A 23248-nucleotide genomic window follows, 5' to 3' on the forward strand; every position below is an offset into this window, starting at 1 on the left:
CGAGCCAAGAGGCACGCAGCACTTTGGACAGTAGAGCAGCAGGCTTCTCACTGAGGCGGAGCCTTTTCTTTCGTTTTATAAACCATTTATTTCATTTGAGCTTACTGGGCCTGAACAGGTGCTTCTCTGCTTCTAATGTAATATCACCTAACGTCAGGCCAGTAACCCAAGCACAATGCGTCACCATCCTCCTAGTCTCACAGGAATACCTTCTGTACTCTACCTTTTCCGTATGATCCCCTATTTCATTCCCTTTTTTAGCCGATCATCCCTTTCTTTGAAAGAATGTCTCTTTTCGACTCTTGCAGTTCCCTGTGCACTCAAGTGGGACCAAGTCCCACCTTCTCCCCAGAGAGCCCTTATAGCACACGGAGGACCTCGGCTGGAGGGTGGCTGGTCCACATTCAGGCACTCTTCATATTCAACAGATATTCAAGATTAGCACTTGAGGATACGCTTGACAAAATCCAATTTCCTTTCTCTGCTCTCTTTCCCTCTGAAATAGATGTATGACTCTTTGAATGTAAGGAAGAGGGAGTAGTGGTTAAGTTGTGAGGAGGAATGGGCTTGTTGTTGGTCCACTAGATGCATAAAAGGCTGAGGCACACAACTGCAGAAGTTGTGTTTGGGAGAAACAGCCTTAGATCAAGTTTTTTTTTAATTAAACATGTAGGCCAGTTGAGAACAAGTTCTCATTTACAACTGAGTCCTGGCCAAGATAAAGCAAAGCAGTGTGACAAAAAACAACAGAGTTACACATGGGATAAACAAACGTACAGTCAATAACACAATAGAAAAATCTATATACAGTGTGTGCAAATAAAGTAAGATTGGGGAGGTAGTAAGGCAATAAATAGGCCATAGTGGCAAAATAATTACAATTTAGCATTAACACTTGATAGATGTGCAGATGATGTGCAAGTAGAGATACTGGGGTGCAAACAATTAAAAAAAATAACAATATGGGGATAAGGTAGTTGGGTGGGCTATTTACAGATGGGCTGTGTACAGATGCAGTGATCAGTGTGTGGTTTGCTATGCTAGAGAAAGGAGACAAAAATGACAACTACGAAAAGTAGGGCTTGATATAAAAACAACAATGTGAATCCAGTGAGTATGACCTTTTGATTTGGGTGTGTGATTTATAGACAGTAAGGAAAACAAAATGAGGCAGGCCCAGGAGCCAGCTGTACATAAACAAAGCAGGGAAGTTTGATTTGACGAGGATGACTTGATTGGGGTCGGAAGCGACATGGCCTCAGATAGCCTTTGTGTGGTGAGCGTGTACACAGAACGCAGCACGTCAAACCCAACAGCTCCGAGACTGACAATAGAACTTGCAGGCAAGCAGGGTGGAGTCTTATGTCACCCTGCCATCGCTACGGGGCTTTCCACCTCCCATAGTAGGAGAGGGAGAGAGGGAAGGAGTCTTGACCTGATTAGGAGGTCACTAACAGAACATGACACCACAGCTTTGTATTGACACAGTACAATGTCACAATCACAAAGCCCTTGCCAGTTTGCTCAAGCTGCAACATGAGGAAATATTAACCTGCCTGGTTATATTTTAGCACAGATGTGAGAGCAGAGTCAACATTCCCAGACTGTTTGAGAGTGGCGAGCTAGCGTAGACTTGCCCAGCCCCAGTCAAAAGGGAACGTCACCAAGTTGTAAACACTTCCCGTCAGGAAGGGAGCACTTCCTTAATCCTGGAGCAACCCTCTTGTTTCTTATTTTCCACCAAACAAAAGCAGACAGTCAGTGGCCTGGTTGCTTTACCTTTGGTCCAATCACTGCACCAAGCAATTTATATGGTGGCTGAACTATATTAGGCCTACACCTAGAGACAGAGTAATAAAACAGTGTTACATGTCATACAGTAGTAACTATAGGGTATTACGAAAGGGAAAACAGCAGGGCACACTCTCGAACCCTACACTCTCGAACCCTACTCAACCCTACTCAAGATCTGTGTCCTACGAAGCCTAGAGAGACATCAGTGCCCATCCAGTCTATAATGAGAGGTACGGCCAGTTCCCCAGTGGTGCCCGTGTCTATGGAGACCACGACCCCACTGGCAGACACACACACACACTCCAGCCTCAGCACCTGTCAGTGAGCACAGGTCATAGGTCAGCTCCACTGTGAAGGAAGGGCACAGACCTTAAAGAGCTCCACTCTACCTCCCGGATAGTAAATACAGAAACAGCGCAGCTTAACTCCCCTCTACACTATATCTAAAATACCATGGGATAATTCCTATGTTCTACACACAGAAAACCCAGCATAGGTCAGATATGGCCAACTACGTGGGGAGAGCAGCAGTGTTTGGTGTACTCAGAGTTGAGGTTAAGGGCCGTCCTACTGTTAGCTATCAGTGGGGCGGTTAAAAATACCAGTGCTTCACGCAGGCTTTCTGTACATGCCCTGGATGGCATGAAACCTCAGGGCTCAATTTGTTTCCTTTTAATCCGTGTCTGATGATGTGCTCGCCAACCAGGGCTTCCCTTACAGGTTCTACTACACTGTGTTATTAAACAAAACAGTGCCATGTGGCCACAGACAACTGTCCTGACTACAGTGGCCAATAACTGCCTGCATACAGGGCTGGTATTATGTGACCTGTTGGGTTCACATGAGCCATACAGGTTGTACAGCTAAAAGCCTAGAGAAATACACAGTGGAACAGCTACAGTAACCCTCTTTAGGAAAAACAAAGAGAAGGGAATGTTTTAATGCAACTGTTTCCACATCTCAGGACTAGAATTGTACATGGGGGTTAATTCATTAAAAACTTTGTCATCGTGTTAAATTGGTTAACAATTCGTCGTCCGCCCTCCAAATAAAAATTGCAACAAAATGTTTTGTGACTGACAACAAATAGGTGCAGTGAAATGTGTTGTTTTACAGGATTAGCCATAGTAGAACGGAGCCCCTGGATAAAATTAGGGTTAAGTTCCTTGCTCAAGGGAACAGATTTTTCATCTGGTCAGTTTGGGTATTCGAACCAGCGACTGCTTGGTTACTGGCCCAACGCTCTAACCGCTAAAAAGAAGGTGAAGACTCCTCTTAACCCATTGCAAACCTCTAGTCATACACCATATGCTACTCAGTATTTTCAGTATTAGGTATGCTATGCATCATTCAGCTTTCAAAAACACCCAATGTCATTACAAAGTTGTATAAACCTCTATAAACAGTCCACTTCAATATCAATGCATAATCTCTTTCCTGACCAGATCAAAATTCCACATCTGAGTTTTGTCTCATGTGATTCCTCCATGTCGAAGTGTAGTCATCTTCCCCATGCAGAATGACATCATCCTGGTGGGTTGAGGCGGGGTGTAAATAAAGTCAGCTTTGTTGGCCCAGCACCAGCAGAGGTTCCTTCCTCCTAAAGAGCTCTTCCAGGATTCCTGCCTGGGCCATAGGAATTTAGAACTAACTAACTAACTAACTGATTCCCTGTGCAACTGTTAAGGACAGAATATGATAAACCCATAAAACACCACAGAAAGGTATTGTTTGGAGAAAGAAAAAAAAAACACATGGCTGCCCAGTCCACCTGGAAATGCTTGACAATCTGTTGCTGGAAAACAATAGTGCCAGTTGCCAGGGCAGCTGGGATACCTTGAAGAGTTCAACAAATGGATGGCCCTCTTGGACACTTCAGAGAACAATAATATGATTGATAACTACCCAAGTCCTCAAACTGGACTACAAGGAGATGCTGCGCCAAAGCAATCATCTTAGACCAGGCTCAGCTGTAATTATGGGGAAGTGTATCCATAGCAACCAACAACTTAAAAATTAAATATTATCATAATGTGGAAAGTGTTCATTTCCTTGTGAAACACACCCATTGAAAATAACAAATGTTTTGATAATCTTTAAATAAAATCAAAATGTTGTCCCCTGCCATTGGACCTAACTAACTTTAAATTCTACATAGTATCGCTATCTAGGCTCTATGGTAGGGATGCACGATATATCGGTGACCATAACGGAATTGGACGATATCAGCTAAAACTGCCAACATCGATATCGGCCGATGTCTAGTTTAACGCTGAGGTGCAAAAGCAAGGTCAAAGCTGACGTGTATATCTATATGCACGTCATGACGGCATGTAAAATGCACGTCATGACGGCATGTAAAAAAAAAAATCCTAAACTTGCCCACAATGTCTGCTGTGTGGATCGAGCAGTCATCAAGTCGAGCAGTCATTTGAAAGAGTAGGAACCTTTCAGCGAGACAACTCCATTGCGAAATCCATTAAAGCCAAGATAACGGAATTCATTACACTTGACAATCAACCGTTCTCTGAGCACCGGTACACACTACCACGTAAGCTATTTTTCAGATGTTGCCCTACAGGAGTGATAAAGGAATTTATATGTTTAAAGTAATGACTAAAGCATTCCACCCTGAAATTATATAATTGTATGAAAAGTGTTTGAGTAATAATTCCATAATGTGTGTGACTAGACCATTGTGTTACTATTTCGCAATATGAGCTGGGCAGAGTTGAGACATTCAAGGCCAACTGAACTGTCGACTGAAACAGGAAAGAGGGCCCTTCCAAGGCTCTTTGACTTCAGAGTACTCTCTAAATAAAGAACTAACATTTTACAGAATTCTGAGACTTTGTCAAATTCTTCTATTAACCAGGGTCTTACAAACGTCTGGGAATTGGTCAAAGCTATAGTGATAGTCGAGTTCAACCATTGGGATAAAAATTCTCGTGACACAGAGTTACACAGTAATAGCGTCACTACTATTAGCGTCACGACATACATACAGTTGAAGTCGGAAATTTACATGCACTTAAGTTGGACTCATTAAAACTCGTTTTTCAACCACTCCACACATTTCTTGTTAACAAACTATAGTTTTGGCAAGTCAGTTAGGACATCTACTTTGTGCATGACACAATACATTTTTCCAACAATTGTTTACAGACATTATTTCACTGTATCACAATTTCAGCGGGTCAGAAGTTTACATACACTAAGTTGACTGTGCCTTTAAACAGCTTGGAAAACTCCAGAAAATAATGTCATGGCTTTAGAAGCTTCTGATAGGCTAATTGATATCATCTAAGTCAATTGGAGGTGTACCTGTGGACGTATTTCAAGGCCTACCTTCAATCTCAGAGCCTCTTTGTTTGACATCATGAGAAAATCAAAAGAAATCAGCCAAGACCTCAGAAAAAAAATTGTAGACCTCCACAAGTCTGGTTCATCCTTGGGAGCAATGTCCAAACACCTGAAGGTACCACGTTCATCTGTACAAACAATAGTACGCAAGTATAAACACCCTGGGACCACACAGCCGTCATAGCGCTCAGGAAGGAGATGCGTTCTGTCTCCTCGAGATGAACGTACGTTGGTGCGAAAAGTGCAAATCAATCCCAGAACAACAGCAAAGGACCTTGTGAAGATGCTGGAGAAAACGGGTACAAAAGTATATTTTTCCACAGTAAAACTATTCCAATATTGACATAACCTGAAAGGACGCTCAGCAAGGAAGAAGCCTCTGCTCAAAAACTGCCATAAAAAAGCCAGACTACGGTTTGCAACTGCACATGGAGAAAATATTGTACTTTTTGGAGAAATGTCCTCTGGTCTGATGAAACAAATAGAACTGTTTGGCAATAATGACCATTGATATGTTTGGAGGAAAAAGGGGGTGGCTTGCAAGCCGAAGAACACTATCCCAACCGTGAAGCACGGGAGTGACCCCAAGCATACTTCCAAAGTTGTGGCAAAATGGCTTAAGGACAACAAAGTCAAGGTATTGGAGTGGCCATCACAAAGCCCTGACCTCACTCCTATAGAAAATGTGTGGGCAGAACTGAAAAAGTGTGTGCGAGCAAGGAGGCCTACAAACCTGTCTCTGTTACACCAGCTCTGTCAGGAGGAATGGGCCAACATTCACCCAACTCATTGTGGGAAGTTTGTGGAAGGTTACCCGAAGCATTTGACCCAAGTTAAACATAAAGGCAATGCTACCAAATACTAATTGAGTGTATGTAAACTTCTGACTACTGGGAATGTGGTGAAAGAAATAAGCTGAAATAAATAATTCTCTACAATTATTCTTTCATTTCACATTCTTCAAATAAAGTGGTGACCCTAACTGACCTAAGAAAGGATTTTTTTACTAGGATTAAATGTCAGGAATTGTGAAAAACTGAGTTTAAATGTAATTGGCTACGGTGTATATAAACTTCAACTGTACATACATACTATTGTTGTTTGGGTCTTTGCATGTCAAAAAAGATACACTGTCAAAGCCGTACAAAAAGTCTGCAAACAAGCAAACACGAACAGTGTTTACGATACCGCGTTGGTAATAAAGCATAATTGTTCGACTGCAACTTCTGAAGTAGCTAGCTTTTGCTTGGTACCTAGCTAGCTCCAAATACAACCAACCTGAAAACAATGACCAGTAAAAACTGCAGTCATTTTCATTATTCTTAGCAATGATTTAGGAATCCTTGTGAGCTAGGTTGCTAGCTAGGTTGCCACTTGTGGTTCCCCTATTGAAATTGAACTTCAGTTCTTGAAAATAAAAAGCTAGCCAGCTACTTAACCCTGTTGCCCAAAACTAACGTTATAAGCAATAGTAATATAACAATAGTTGAATTTGCGGTAATATTCAGGTTCTGATTGGTCAACAAGCTTATTTGACACATCAAATAGTATATTTTTTTGACACGCAAAGACCCAAACTGCGTCCCATAGAAATCGAGGTTGAGAATGAAACGACTGAACAACAAAACAGCACAGCAAATAAAGTGAAGAAATAGGTTTTGATTATGTTTTACTGGTAATGGGGACATACTTAAAATGCCAACAAAATACATTTTTGGTCTGTGTGTGTGAGTAACCTTTATTTAACAAGGCAAGTAAGTTAAGGCAAGTCAGTTTACAATGACGGCCTACCCCAGCCTCTAACTGTACTAAAATGCTTAGAAAGGCCTTTAAAATGTTAAATATCGGTATCGTGTTTTTTTGGCAAGGAAAATATCAGATATCGGTATCGGCCAAAAATGTCATATCGGTGCATCACTACTTTCTGGTCATCATGAACTCAATTTTTTAACTGTATAGTTATTTACTGTATAGTGTAGTTACTCTGGTAAGCATTAAAATAGTAAAGGGTCAGCATGTTTTAACTCCTACTCTATAGGCCCACTGTACTCTGTGCCTCTACTCTGTTTGCCTGGACCATATTCCATGTGTACCAGAAATAAGAATGAAAGAGAACATTTAACCTACCATGGGTGTTACATCTGGAAATGACTTTCACATAGCAGACAATTAAGCAGCAATTACAAACCCTTTCAGGTGACACTTACAAAGCAATTCCTTTCAGACGTCTTCCTTGGTGATACAGTGTAAGTAAACAGGCGTGTGTTTGTGTGGAGGTGGGAGTGGGAGGAGAACTGCACTTCCTGTAATGCTCTGACATTCAGCTAAAGCCAGCTATCAGAACCTGTCAGCTTCCATCTGATAGTAAGACAGGTATGAGACTGCTCATACGTCTAGAGACACCCACGTGTCACATGATGGATTCTGGTGCCCATCCACCAGGAGGTCAGATGCCCCGGTAGTGTTTACTTCTGACATTTCTCCTATCACTACAAGGACAGAGAGGAGCAGAGTAGAAAACAGAACAACAAAGAGCTAGGCACATCCCCCTGAAGAGAGGATTGCCAGAGTCAAGGCTTTAAAGCAAGACTGAGATAGTGAGGGAATGAAGATGAGGAAAGTTCAGAACCCCAAGCACTGCTAATCTATAGGCCAGTCAAACAGCCTTGATTTATCCACACCAAGAGACTGCTGCTGGAGGGAAAAATCACTGTAAGAACACACACACACACACACACACAAAATCAGATTGGAACAGAAAGCCAAAGAAAAATGGATGCACGGTAAAGTCCCTTCAATGACTTGGCTAAACAACACCTGATTGGCTCACAGCGCCTGCTCTGATTCCATTATCTGAGAAGTGATCTGGGCTGGAGAGGCTCAGGCAGCTGAGATGTGATCTGGGCTGGGGAGTGTTGGGGTGGCTCAGGCAGCTGAGATGTGATCTGGGCTGGGGAGTATTGGGGAGGCTCAGGCAGCTGAGATGTGATCTGGGCTGGGGGTGTTGGGGAGGCTCAGGCAGCTGAGATGTGATCTGGGCTGGGGGTGTTGGGGAGGCTCAGGCAGCTGAGATGTGATCTGGGCTGGGGGTGTTGGGGAGGCTCAGGCAGCTGAGATGTGATCTGGGCTGGGGGTGTTGGGGAGGCTCAGGCAGCTGAGATGTGATCTGGGCTGGGGGTGTTGGGGAGGCTCAGGCAGCTGATGCCCACTTGTAGCAGTCATCATTCCAACACGCTCAAATATACATGTAGAGTAGAGAAACACCATGCGTATGCAGGGAAAGACAAAGCATAGAAACAAAAGAATGAGTGAAAATGGGATTTTGAGATGCACAACCGAGAATGGCAATTGAGACAGGAATCGGTCTCAAGGACAGGAACAAAACATGTTAATGACAAAACAAATAAGCCATGGTCTCCCCGGCTGCTAATGCATCACTTGACTTCATGAACCGCTGAGTCAAAGGCTGTTAAAAAGGTACATGGAGGCCTCCCGGGTGGCGCAGTGGTTAAGGGCGCTGTACTGCAGCGCCAGCTGTGCCATCAGAGTCCTGGGTTCGCGCCCAGGCTCTGTCGTAACCGGCCGCGACCGGGAGGTCCGTGGGGCGACGCACAATTGGCCTAGCGTCGCCCGGGTTAGGGAGGGCTTGGTCGGTAGGGGTGTCCTTGTCTCGCGCACCAGCGACTCCTGTGGCGGGCTGGGCGCAGTGTACGCTAGCCAAGGTGGCCAGGTGCACGGTGTTTCCTCCGGCGCATTGGTGCGGCTGGCTTCCGGGTTGGATGTGCGCTGTGTTAAAGAAGCAGCGGCTTGGTTGGTTGTGTATCGGAGGACGCATGACTTTCAACCTTCGTCTCTCCCGAGCCCGTATGGGAGTTGTAGCGATGAGACAAGATAGTAGCTACTACAACAATTGGATACTATGAAATTGGGGAGAAAAAGGGGTAAAATTCAACAAAAAAATATATATAATAAAAAGGTACATGGAAGGAAAAGAGGGAAACAACCATGAAATAAATCTGTCAAATCTAATGTCTCCGCTGGCTGTGGGACTGTATTGTGTTCATGATCCTATACTGCGTGATTCTACACAGTGTACGGAAACTGGCTTATGGACTCAGAGGCCCCATTCACTCAACTGCTTCCGTGGACCATGGTGGGTACTATAACATGGCTCAAACACTGCTGCATAGGGTCTCAAGGCCAGAGCAACCCTGGTGTCTAGGACAGTTTATGAATTCATAAAGCCACACAGCAATATATTTAGCCACATGATTTTACAAGGGAGACTTATGCACTATCACTGTTGTTTACACATTTCACAAGTTGTGCATGTCGTCACTTTCATGTGTCCTTGAGAAGTTAGTGCCGAGGCGAGTAGGCGAGACCATGCCAGGGGGAAGAGCGATGATCATTTAAATTAGCTGGATAATAATTGATCATCTCCCTCTACCATGAAGGTCTTGTCGTTATAAAACAGGAAAACATATTTTTTTTAAACAATCAAGCTGGTGCTCTTATCTGTGGCTGGCTCCTACGTGCTCGTCGTTATAAAATAAAGTCCATAATAGAGTCCATCAGGATGGACAATAATGGGGGAGGCCTAAGTTTCATGTAATCACCATACTGTACATTGTATCATTGATGAACTAAGGCTATCACCCCCCCCTCCCTCCCCCAATTTAACTGAATGAAAAAGCTTTGGAGGGTTAAGATTAGACAAAACACTAGACGGCATAGACTCTGCTATTGGCAGCACAAGCATTAGGTAAGCAGTTATATAATTAGCATCCACTAGTCAAGTAATTAAAATATCAATGGGGTTCAGGCTGTAACAAGACAGTGGTGTGGTCCTCTCTTCCTAGCTCTCTCTCTCTCCCTATAGTCAGCATTCAAACACTTCACTCCAGCCAGTACAATTGACTAGCCGATTCAGTTCCTGTATAGTGTCCATAACTTGTGAGGTCTACAATAGATCATGTTCAGTGGAATAAATGGAATTAAGATCAGAATCCAAGCATTCTTTGATAAGCTGTAGGCCTAAACTAAGAATAATACATGCCTTGATATGCCACTACGTTACAAACTGTGAAATATCTTTATAAATAACATCTCATGTCAGAACAAGACTGTTTGGAAATTCAGAATCATCAGATGAAACTGCCTGACACTCAAGGCCTGTCTACACCACCCCTCCTCTGTATTGGAACAGAGAACACATACCGTTTTACTGAGAAACCAGCTGAAAATCATATGTTCTCACAGTAAGGGTGCAGCTAGGATTTCACATATCTGGTTGTTGGTAAAGGACAATTCCACAGTAACAGGGTGATGCTGAGACTCCGATTTTTCACGTTGACATGTATGTCAAACAAAAACCAATGATATCAAAGTTACACAAACCATAAAACTATGCAAAAGGACTACTTTGAACAATTGACTGAACATTTTACAAAAACACATTTACTTGAAGTACAGTGCTTACTAAGTTTGCTAACAGTGACGGTTTGTTTTGTAAAGCCGTTACCAAACATTGAAGAACAGTCATATTATCAGCTGCATTTTGACAAGGGCAGAGGCTAGTGGTATTATATTAGAAAATCCTCACCGTGACAACCTCCAAAACTGATACAAATTATGATGACCGTCTATGAAAAACAAATCCACAACAAGTGGAATACATACAGTGTAATACCTGATAAGCCTATTTGCTTCTACAGGTAGTTCTACTGGAAAAGGAATAGGCTATTCTACATGTCTGTTCATAACCATCAGACTTGGGGTCTCTCACTACACCAATATCAGTTGGGGTCTAAACAATAGATCCTTCTGGAACAGTACCTGACAACATTACCTTGGCCTGTCTGTCGGAAAAGCCAGCATGTGTAAGGTTGAAGGCCTGTGTTTAGCCGAGTGATCAAACTCTTGTGGGGATGGTCTGCTCTCATTATTACTTACACCCCCCCCCCCCCTCCCATTTGACCACAGAACTAAATGAAAATCTAGTCTTCTGAATCAGAATCCCTCTAACTCACCCAACCCTCACATGAATGTACAATTTCAGCATATTATTATGTTCATGTTCGGGAGTGCAACATTTTAAAACCATTTTACTGAATAACCTGCCTGGCTGCCTGCTCCTCCAACATGTGCCCAGTGCACTGCCTGCAACAACAAAAAAAGGTGGGGGCGGGGGGGACAGCGGCAAGAGTATTTCTCTGCTTGAGAATTCCATCCCTAATTGACTACCAAGATCAAAATAAGCCCCAATTAACAGGAGACAGCGGTAATCCGTTTAATTAGCCAATAGCAGTCAGTTGCTGTGAGGAAACAATCTTCAGTTTCCAATTATTTAAAATTTGGTCAGCTCTGGAACATTGTTTATCATAAAATTCCAAAAACCTTACATTGTTGAATGTGATGTCAACTGCATACGAGAAACTAAAAGACAATTTCTGAATACACTAATTACTGTACAATTACTATATGGAGGTTTTCAAGCTTTTAAATGGCTTGCCAATTGCCATGTTCCTTTGGTGCGCGACACTGCTTACTGGTATATTTTAATGACCACTAGTTGAACTGAAATAGAAAAACTCCTATGGAATGGCAGGCAGGCACCCTCAACACTAAACAGACTGCACCTTACAACAGGTGTGAAAAGAGGAAGTAACCTGTTTAAGGGACTAAGGAATTTCATAACAGAATTGTAAACGTGCAGCACTACTTTGCATACTTGCATAAGGTTTTGGCTGTGCTCTAACTAAACTACTATGATATTGTCTGATGTAGTAAGCTTGAGTAAACAAATACCTGGCAACAGGTGATTAGTTAGTGCTTCAGAACAGGGACTAGCAGACTGAGTTATGCAGTATGGGTGTTGTCAATGTTGAGAAATATTTACGCACTTTTACTCTCACACACACTTATCCTTTTCCTGGGTCTACCTCCCCTGCCTGCGCTGGAGGGAGAGGCATGTACATTCATAAACAGAATCACGCTCTTCCTTAACCTCACTGACATTGAATGTCTCAGGTTTCTTCAAGTGTGTGTTCCTAAAAAGCAGTAGGCTTCAAGGCACGTGGTGTACACTGACTGCACAAGCATTCTTCTCATCGGTCTCCAGTCCACACACTATCTGTTGATGACAGGGACAGAGTAGACTAGGGTACAGAGATGACAGAGTTGTAAAAGTGTAGGTTTTGCTTGGTGAGCAGAGAGTTGAATGAACCTGGTCTGGATTATTTGAAAATGTGCATTTGGGCACCTTCACACAGGCCCAGTTCAAAGGTGTGAGAGAACAGTGAAATATACACTGTGTAGTTCTGCCCGTTTCAACAATCAATTTCCTGTTTAAATAAGTCCCTACATGATGGAACGTGGTCTGATCCACCGCTTTCAATGGTAACCAATGCATTTGAATAGTGAAAATGCCAACATCACACACCTATTGAACCATCTCTTTAATTGAACCTAGGTGGAGAGATTGTAATATCTTAAATTTAAGGAACTGTACCGGCATATGGCAGAAAGCGTATGACATCGTGTGGTAGAGCGGTTTGCTTCAAAGTTGTGAACAGAGTGCACCATGGTGGCGGTGGAGTTACGGTATGGGCAGGCATAAGCTACGGACATCGAACACAATTGTATTTTATTGATTTGAATGCACAGAGATACAGTGACGAGGTCCTGAGCCCCATTGTCGTGCCATTCAACCCCGGCCATCATGTTTCAGCATGATAATGCACGACCCCATGTCGCAAGGATCTGTACACACTTCCTGGAAGCTTAAAATGCCCCAGTTCTTCCATGGCCTGCATACCTACCAGACATGCACCGATTCAGTGTATTTGGGATGCTATGGATGGACAGCATGTTCCAGTTCCCGCAACTTCGCACCGCCATTGAAGAGTAGGGCAACATTCCACAATCAACAGCCTGATCATCTCCATGCGTTGGAGATAAATTACGCTGCATGAGGTAACAATGGTAGTCACACTAGATACTGACAGGTTCTGAGCTACAACCCAAATTTTTTTTAAGGCATCGGTGACCAACAGATGCATATCTGTATTCCCAGTAAAATCCATAGATTAGGGCCCAATTAATTTATTTCAATTGACGGGTTTCCTTACACGAACTGTAACTCAGTAAAATCTTAGAAATTGTTGCATGTTGAATTTATATTTTTGTTCAGTGTACTTGAAGTAGGCTATTTTGCTTAGGGTAAATAAAATAAATGGTTTTGGCCAATTTGTACTCCCATTTTATGGCATTGGAATGTTTTCATAATGGAAGCAGAGACCGTGTAAATAAGAATTTGTTCTTAACTGACTTGCATAGTTAAATAAAGGTTCAAAAAATAAATGGGATCCACATGTTCATCCGACTGTGGGGAAAAAGATGATTAAGGGCTTCTTTGCCAACATACAGAACTATCCATTTCACTGAAAGGTTAGAGTTTAAAATATTGTAATAAACTTCATGCTTGAAGACAGCATGTATCTTCCTTTCACCTACCGACATGCAGGCTACTACACTTCTTTATCCAATGTGTCAGTAAAGATTTCTGAGCTAGAGTCCTCATGTACTGTGCAGCTGTTGTCTGTCTGACTGACCCAGCCATTGACAAACACCTGAAAATAACTACACTGAACAAAAATACAAAAACGCAGTGTTGGACCCATGTTTCATGAGCTAAAATAAAGGATACTAGAAATGTTCCATACACACAAAAATGTAAACAAATGTATTTTACATCCCTTAGTGTGCATTTCTCCTTTGCCAAGATAATCCATCCACCTGACAGGTGTGGCTTGTCAAGAAGCTGATTAAACAGCATGATCATTACACAGGTGCAACTTGTGCTGGGGACAAAAGGGCATTCTAAAATATGCAGTTTTGTAACAACGCCACAGATGTCTCAAGTTGAGGGAGCGTGTAATTGGCATTCTGACTGCAGGAATGTCCATCAGAGTGGTTGCCAGAGAATTGAATGTTAATTTCGCGACCATAAGCTGCATCCGTAGTTTTAGAGAATTTGTCAATATGTCCAACCGGCCTCACAATCACACACTGCGTGTATGGTGTCATGTGGGTGTGGTTTGCTAATGTCAATGTTGTGAACAGAGTGCCCTATGGTGATCGATGGGGTTACGGTATGGGCAGGCATAAGCGACGGACAACGAACACAATTGCATTTTATTGATGGCAATTTGAACGCACCGAGATACCATGACAAGATCCTGAGGCCCATTGTTGTGACATTCATCCACCCACCATTTTCTCATGTTTCAGCATGATAATGCACGACCCCATGTCAAAGATCTATACACACCTCCTGGAAAGGGAAAATGGCATGCACACTCAGACATGTCACTCAGTGAGCAAGCTTGGGATGCTCTGGATTGACATGTATGACAGCGTGTTCCAGTTCCCACCAATATCCTGAAACTTCACACAGCCATTGAAGAGTTGTTGAACAACAATCAACAGCCTGATCAACTCGAATGAAATGTGTCATGCTGCAAATGGTTACACCAGATACTGACTGGTTTTCTGATCTATGCCCCCATTGTTTTAAAAGCCATCTGTATTCCCAGTCAATTGAAATCCATAGATTAGGGACAACTGAATCTGTTAAATTATTTCCTTATATGAACTCTGTCAAATCTTTTGTTGTATGTCACATTTTTTTCAGTGTAGTCCTGCCGGTTTCAATGATCCCTTCCCTGTTTGAGTAAGTCCTCACGACAGTAACATGATCTGATCCACCACTTTCAATGGTAACCAATGCGTTTGAATAGTGAAAATGACCACATCACATAACAATTGAACCATCTCTTGATGAACCTAGGTGGATAGATTGTAACATCTTACATTAAAAACAAATCTATGAAGCAATTTAGACTTGTTCAAAGTTGTGCAGGCTATGACGCCGCATAGGCTACACTGTTACTGGTGTGGGATATTGGAGGCTAAGGGCAAAAAAAACGTACCTTTTCTTTATTCTCATTTTCAGGAGGCGGTGACGTGGGAGATTTAACGTTCCCAACAGCAACAGCTTGGGCTATGATACCGCTGCCCGGAGCAGAGTTGCTTTTCTCGATTGTTTCTACCTTTATAAGCCGGTGCTTTGGTGACACATACTTTATGTCCGGCGACCCCCCAGAGCCCAGACCAGTTCCAAACGAAATATTTCCTCCTCCCGTGTACGGATCTTCGAAGTCCAGTTCCTTTTGTAGTTTGTAAGCAGCAAGAATGTCCGGCTGTGCGGGGCTTGGATAGAGAGAGGTGGCCCCGGAGCTTGGTTGTTGGTAGCCAAGCGTACCGGTCACAGCGGCGTGACAATATCTGTAGTCTGGTTTCGGGGGCGCCGGAGGTGGTGCTTTGGTAGTTTTGAATCCTAGGTGTTCCCTGAACCATCTGGCCATGCTGCCAGTGCATTGCTCACAAGTCTATTTAAATATTTCGTTGCACCTTTCCTGACAATAACCTCCTGTTTTCTTGTGCGTTGTTTTTCAATAGGTCACCTCGACTGGCTTCTGAAATGTTTATCCAGCTCCTACTCCTCTTGGTCAGCGCAGTGTCCACTGACGAACGCAGCCACATGCACTTTCTGAGCTACCGCAACTCTGACACTTTCGCTCTCACAGCAGAGCGCTCTTTGGCTGTGGCGAGTCCTCTCTGCTACGCAACATGGGAGAGCGCTTTTGCAAGCGTGGGATACGTTTCCCTGTCCTCATACCGGAGAACAATCACTGCCACCTACCGGATTGTTAATTTAGCCTACTAAATGCTTGGTTTTACTTGTAATATCCCTGAGGTCATTACATTTTCCTTATTTGTTCCCCAATAACATGCCGTTGTAGTGGATAACTTAGTCAAAAGTCCCTGAGCCACTAACAAGTGGTATTACAAATGTTTAAAATGCGTGCAAAGCTGATATTTAGTGGTAGATATTGGATGGGTCTTTTGCCCATTTAAAAGAGAAAAAATATAATTTAAAAATCAATTTCATACAGGCAGACCTGATTACTGTAGGAGCATATAATTGTTCAAAGGTGCAAACAGCGAGCATACTAAGAACTGCATACCTGTGCATTCCTACTTGGATTTATAATGTGGATGAGAATCATGTGAAGTACAGGTAGGCTGCCTTCATTCAGTACCATGGGAGTTCCTTGTCCCTCTTAGTGTCTCTTATGCAAGACCAAGGATTGTTCAATTACAGTAGTTGGACTTAAGGGTAAAATTCCCTGCTCATGCAAACTACACCACTTTCATCTCCAGATGGTCATTGAAGCATTGCAAATGCATTGCAAATTAACAGTGAGGAGAGAGGTTAGTGCAGGCACACATCTCTCCACAAATCCCTCCCTTACAGAAAAGTTTAGAGAAGAGTATTGGGCTATGCTCCCACAGAGGGGAAAATCTGTAATGAATATAATCTATAAGAACCCATATTTAATGAAAACTTTAACTCCGACACTATCACACTTTGTAAATTGCATTCTGTGTGTACTTGTCTGGAACTGCATTGCCAAAAGATCACTGCCGCTAACTCACGTTCCAACCAAGATGGATGAATTGCGGAGCAGACCGAAGTATAGGGGCGATTCAGCATTACTTGGAGGACAATGGAATGAATGGAACTGCATCACGACAAACAGGCAGAGAGAGAAGAAAACTAAGTCTCTCCAAGGTCTGCTCCCCCATCAGAGGGACATTGAGATCATGTAGTAAACTAATTGACTTTGCAATCAGAGCGCAGACAAGTCTTATTTCCTTTAGATGGAGACACATCACAGCCCACATTAGCAGTATTTTTTTTTACCAATACCATGACAACATATCACATATTAATCTTGCTTTTTAAAATCAAGACAAACCATTGAAAACTAAAGACTTAAACACTTTTTTTTTTTAAAAGAGCTAAAAACATGGGGTAAATAATGTGTCAACAGTGACAGTTGGCCAGTTAATGTAGGTGTAAGCCCTGGTAGATGCCAGCTCTGGGAGACAGCTGACCCGGAGTAGCTTGACGTTTTCATACTTCTGCTTAATTGACTTGAGAAAAAAAAGGGGTTTCAGTTAAACATTGCTGTGTGGCCCTACAGTACATCGCTGGGCTAGAAGTCATCTAAAGGCTGGGCTCACCAACTGTTTCATGTTGCCATCATTCAAGCACTCCAGCATCTTGGCAATGCATTGCATCACAGGTAGCAGAGAGACCTCTGTGTAGCCCATGTAGTGCTGCAGGGCTGGGGTCTATGGGGCAAACATTAATGAATTCAGTGACAACTTAAACACTGTTCTGTTGAGACACAGCACTCCATAACTGTACCTTTATCAGGAATCATAACCCAAAGAAATCGAATGACTACGGGTTAAAATAAGTCTAGTTTCATACACTTCACATAAGTCTAAATATTCATTGCGCATAACTGACCCATTCATAACCAGCAGAATCATGAAGGTAAGGGATGGTGAACTGAGGCATAGTCCAGAAGGGTCAGCACCAGCAGGTATTTAGCCAGCCCATAACCAACAGGCAGAAGCTGGAAGAAATTGTCCTGGCATGCAATATCATTTGTTGCCATATGGCTCTGAAACAATGGTAACTTTTAAATAGCTGGTTAGCAAGTACAATTAAGCAATACAAAAAAACAAGGCGGTCAGTTACAGCATGAAGCAAATTGGGTGAGTTCACTTCAGTAGAGCTAACCAATGTGTATTACATTTTCAAATGTAAAAATTCACCTTCAACCTTGGCGGCTCTCCTTAAAAAGTGAACTGGTGGTGGTCATCCCAATTCATAGTTCAAGGCTTTCAGAATGGTCATTTCCATCAAGCGTATCTCAGCACAGGAATATGTGAAATCTGTTGTATGGGCAAAGTCCTCCACCATGGGAGGAGCAATTTCCTCGTACTTGTAAGCGATGAGCCTCGTAGTGACACCAACCAGTTGCAGAGACTTCTTTGGCACTGGATAGTCTCGAGCAGAAGAGAAAACACTTTTTTTTAAGTAATAAATGTATCTGACCATCAGAGGAAAAACAAGCCATACCTGGTGAAAGCTGATGATGATGCCAACAGTGCAGTCAACTGCCTCTGGACATGTACCAGCCAGTCAACTAGAATACTCCACATGCTCCCAGTCACATCACAACCCTCCAGATAGGGTTGATAGCCATGGCAACCGGTCAGACATTAAGAGAGGGGTCTGGGGCAAGACACACGATCTTGAATAATAATGGTTAACGTAGTGAAAAAGAGTAACAGGTGTTGATGCTTCTTGACAACCCAAATAAATAAAAATCACATTAAATTTAATTAGGCTCAGAACAAGAGAGTTGAGATGAGTCCAATTTAAAAACCTTCAGTTTCCAAGATAAGCGTAAAAGTCCTTCACATAGTCACTGCACAGCGAGGAGGCGCCTGCATCTGCAGAGTCCACATCTGGGATGTTGAGCAGGGCATGTGAGAAGGCCTGTGGCACATTGAGCCCCTCGACCCAAGTGGTCTCTTGGCTCTGAGGCTACTCAGGGGCAGCTGGAATGGGCTTGGCCTAAAGAACAACATGATATAGAGAAGTGGATGGAATTCTCTGTGAAAACTAGTGCACAACATCCATGAAGAATATGACAACTCAGATTTGAGCATATTGGATTAACGTGAGACATTTACATAGAGTATTGATGCATATGACTACAGCCAAGCCCGGCTTCAACCTTCTCTCCTTAAAATCTCACCTGTCTGACAAGATCACAGTTGCCAGCCCCAGTGCTCTCCTTGTCCTTCTTTGAAATAACATGGTCACTTTAAGTAGCGCTCTGCTTACATTGAGCTGGTTTGACATGGACACCCATCTGTTTCTCAGGGAAAATAAAACAATTATTCAAAGATGCACCAAAAACTGAACCACACTGCAGTAATGAAAATGTAATTGAAAAAATAAATATTTACATTTGTTTAATTCCTTTGGCGTTGTTCAGTTTGTTTGCTGCATTTCCCAAAGGCACCCTGGACCTCAGGCTATACGAGGTGGCAGGTTTTCCTGGTAAGGAAACATTATTCTCTGACTTGGTCTGGACCTTCAATTCAACATTTAAAAGCACAATTGAGAATTTATTTCAGCCCAACAGTAGCCAGTCACTTGGTTTGTTATAAAGTATATTTACAAATACTGAAATGGCAGTTTATATTTTGGATGAAGATGTGGAAGACGAGGCATTGAGAATATTCTTCAATACCCAATGGGCATAAATTAAGTGAAATGTCTACTGAACATAAGTAAATATCCTAGCTCTTGAGAACCCAAGACATAAAGGGCTAGAAATATCCCAGTGTGTGCCTTCACAGTAGCCAAATAAGAATGTTTGATTACCTCAACAAGAGACTGCCACATGAATGACAATATTCTTGTACCCCAGTAAAACCAATGACAGGTCACAATTAGCCTTCCATAAATATCAAAGCATCAGTCATAACTTTACCTTGGGAACTGCACATTTTCTGATAGGTAGGATTGGTAACGGGCAATTTGGACCTAAAGTTGTAAGCCATTGAGACAACAGGTTTTGCAATAATAATAATAATAATAATAATAATCTCTTCAGAACTAACTACGCTGTACCCGTAGGCTAATCAGTGACCTGGACTCAGGAGTAGATAACGATATCGAAAATCCATCCATTTAGCATGTTTAATTTGGTATGTAACGTTCTTAAATTGTTGGCTGTCCATCCATTTCGTACAATGGTACGTATTCCCAACACGTTACACATTTTTTTTAAAGGAAAAAAACCTACAGGGTTAACATTAGCTATGCGGCTAACGCTATGTTAGCTAGGCTAGGAGTTAGGTTTATGGGTTAAGGTTAGTTAACATGCTAATTAGATTTTTTTTAAAAGTTAGTTGTCCATGAGATTCAAATTTCGCAACCATTGGGTTGCTAGACATTACCACACACACACACTCCATACAATTTTGCTTTAAGTAAGCTTGTTTTACGTAACCATACCAAAACGTAACATATCATACTAATTTCAGTGTCCCGGATTTACGTTTACTATGGTACAGCAGGCAGAAACCATTAGTAGTAAACTGGCAGTGGCCTACTGCAGCCAAATCTGTGATTTATAAATCATTCACTGTAGGGTACCTGTGTTATTCTAGAAGCCACGAGAAACAATAACCCTGCAAAAGAACAGTGAGAGCTGTTTCAACTTCACTGATATTCAATGACATTTACAGCTGCCATGTAGTGAGTTCACAGCAACAGCTGTGTTCAATGACATTGATTGGAAATGGTCAGACTCATGCTGTGTTCGTGTAATCAAGTGGGAATTTACCACATACGTCTGGGAAAGATCCCACTTGAACGGCCCTCCAACTGGTAATTACTAGTGGGATGCCGCGTTCAAGTACTAGTCGGAACTAGGAAACTCTAAAATGTTCAACCTGCTAACTGGTTGTAGTTATACACGTGCCGTGTTCAACCAGTCAGCAAATCAGGGATTTCTGAGTTTTTCTAGTTGGGACTTGCACATGAACGTGGCATGAGCTCCCACTTCTCCCATATGCAGACCTCTGGCATCACCTATTAAGGAAATTACCGCAATAATATCATTTTCGGCAGTTAAATGCAACAACAAAACATTATTTATGAAAAGCAATCTATTTAAAACAATTATGTTAACACTTATTTATTTACAATCATGATAGCTGTACTTTTAGTTTTCTGGTTTATGCAGCTGGTTGGCCATTAGCCAATTGACATTTCTCAAATAGTTCAAAGCACGCGATTGCATTTACGACTTCACAACTGGTAAATTTCCACCCACCAATTTTTTACGAATGCAGCATAAACCCATAATAAAAAAAATCAAGTATCTAGGGCTATACTACTTCAACTGCGCTTAGACAAGCAGTCCAATACTGATCTTTCTTCCACTAATTTGTCTTTTGGCATCAGATATTTTTCAGAGCTGATCTGATTGAACAAATTTGGCCAATTAGTGAAAGAAATATCAGAATTGGGCTGCCTGTCTAAATGCTGTCTAAATGATAACCCATCAAAATATAGTGGGCTAGTTTATGAAAATTAGATCATTAATATGATTCACAGTTTCATAGAGTATATTTGAGTATTTCAGAGATATTTTCAGACCCCCTATAAATCATTAAAAACATGTTTTTGATTGCCCTATAATTTCTACCACAGCATATTTGCATTACTCATAGGTTCCCTGTAACACTTGAAACGTGTAATGAATGGGTTTACATTTAGATGGTTTAAAAATGGATCAAAATGAAAATCAATGGTCTTGAGCTATTGATTCATTCCAGACAGAGCCATTCTGACACACAATTTATGCTTTTGTTCTTAAGCTCGTCTGTGAAGCCCCAGTGTTCACACAGATGTGAAGGTATAGTAAGTGTTTGGAGAAGTCAGAGGGAGAGGGAGATTACAGTACAGAGCCTGCTTTATGTTGATAGGCTTTATATCTCCTGCTACGAGAACACACAGGCATGCAGGCACACACACAGACACACAAACACACACACTGAATATCAGACTGTTTTCCTACCTACAGTACCTGGGGTATTGTTGCTGGCAATTCAGTTTCAAGTCATGCAACAACATACTCTCATTTAGTAAACTGAGCTCTTTGAGAAACATCAATAATTCATAAACATTTCTATATCAGGTAAACACTGAAGCCTACAAATCTCACTCCACCCTCCACTGGTCTGACTGCATTCATACAAACAAGTAATGAGTACTGGGTCAAGTAAGGCACTGGCCACCAATACCTACAACTACTAAGCCTACCCAGAGGCCACGAGGTCTTGACCAGTCTTAGCAACAGTCTCAGTCAGCTACTTATCATTCTCACTCCAAGATCTGTAACCAGCTTTAATTATGTAATACAATAATGTAAGCTGCTTAGCAGATGCTTTTATCCAAAGTGACGTATTGTGCAGTGAGTACTTACATGTGTACTATGTGTTTGTGGTCCCAGCGGGATTTGAACCCATGACCTCTGCGTAGCTAGCCCCCCACTCTAAACATCAGTCATGGAGAGGAGGGCAGCATCTGGACAGTCTACATTCTCCAGCTGTGCATATTCTCCATATTCTATATATTCTCTGTACAAAGTCTGCCACATCAATCAAGTCAGGCGACTAAGGCTATGAATATAAACATGATATAAACCTGTGGTTCCAACTTCCAACCTAGCACAACATACATAGAGATGTAAGAGTGTCATGTCTCTTTGTCCACTGTTTCTCCAGTAAAGCATCAATATTGCAGTGCAGTTCATGTCTTACTTGATCCTGTTGCACGCGGATAGGTCCCACAAGTCCGCTTTCGCTGTTTGATTGCATTGCTTTGTTTGCTATCCCATACCTGTCAATCACCGTGGAGACCAGAGAAACACAGACCATCACAAGCTAAGGGCAGAGGCCGGTGGCTCCAGCAGTTCATTCAACATCACAGTGGCTGTCACCTGCAGCCACTAGTTCCATAGAGCCACCTAGCAGGTGAGATGAAATGCAGTATTAATGTTTCCTGTTCCGTGAGGGCGGACAGGGAAAGATTACTACTCTGATTCATGTGTTGTTCTCTAACTGGGCCTAGCTGTACATAGGTACGAGGAATGAGATACGAGTATATTCATATATAGTTTATTATGGAGTCATCTCAGATGTGTTCTATATACAATGAAAATAGGTGTTGCTTGGCTTGACCTTCTTGAGAAAGTCTTTATGTTACTTCAATGTGAAATAATGGTATCAAATTGAACTGTCTGTACATGTAGCTTGAGTGTTATTCCACTTGTTAGTCAGTTTTTCTTTGTTCTCAATGTGTACTCTGTTTTCATTGGAGGGCCTGTTGGAGGGCCTGTTGTCCGAACCTCTGGCAGTCTCTATGGGGGTGCCACAGGGTTCCATTCTCGGGCCGACTCTTTTCTCTGTATACAGCAGCACTTGCTGCTGGTGATTCTCTGATCCACCTCTACGCAGACGACACCATTCTGTATACTTTTGGCCCGTCTTTGGACACTGTGTTAACAAACTTCCA

At 42.3% G+C, this 23248-nt stretch overlaps 1 protein-coding gene across 4 annotated transcripts in view; it reads right to left on the bottom strand.

Moving 5' to 3' along the window:
* Nucleotides 1-15769, bottom strand: part of LOC139411413 (SH2 domain-containing adapter protein F-like) — a 120710-nt gene extending 104941 nt beyond the window's left edge. For all 4 annotated transcript variants that reach the window (XM_071157745.1, XM_071157748.1, XM_071157746.1 and 1 more), the window contains exon 1: nt 15153-15769. In XM_071157745.1, coding sequence (XP_071013846.1) covers nt 15153-15587 — 435 coding nt within the window. In that variant the 5' untranslated portion in view covers nt 15588-15769. The remainder of the gene's footprint in view (nt 1-15152) is intronic.
* Between the last annotated feature and the right edge of the window lie 7479 nt (nt 15770-23248).

Source organism: Oncorhynchus clarkii, chromosome 6 (assembly GCF_045791955.1).
Source record: "Oncorhynchus clarkii lewisi isolate Uvic-CL-2024 chromosome 6, UVic_Ocla_1.0, whole genome shotgun sequence".
In the NCBI taxonomy this organism is placed as follows: Eukaryota; Metazoa; Chordata; class Actinopteri; order Salmoniformes; family Salmonidae; genus Oncorhynchus; species Oncorhynchus clarkii.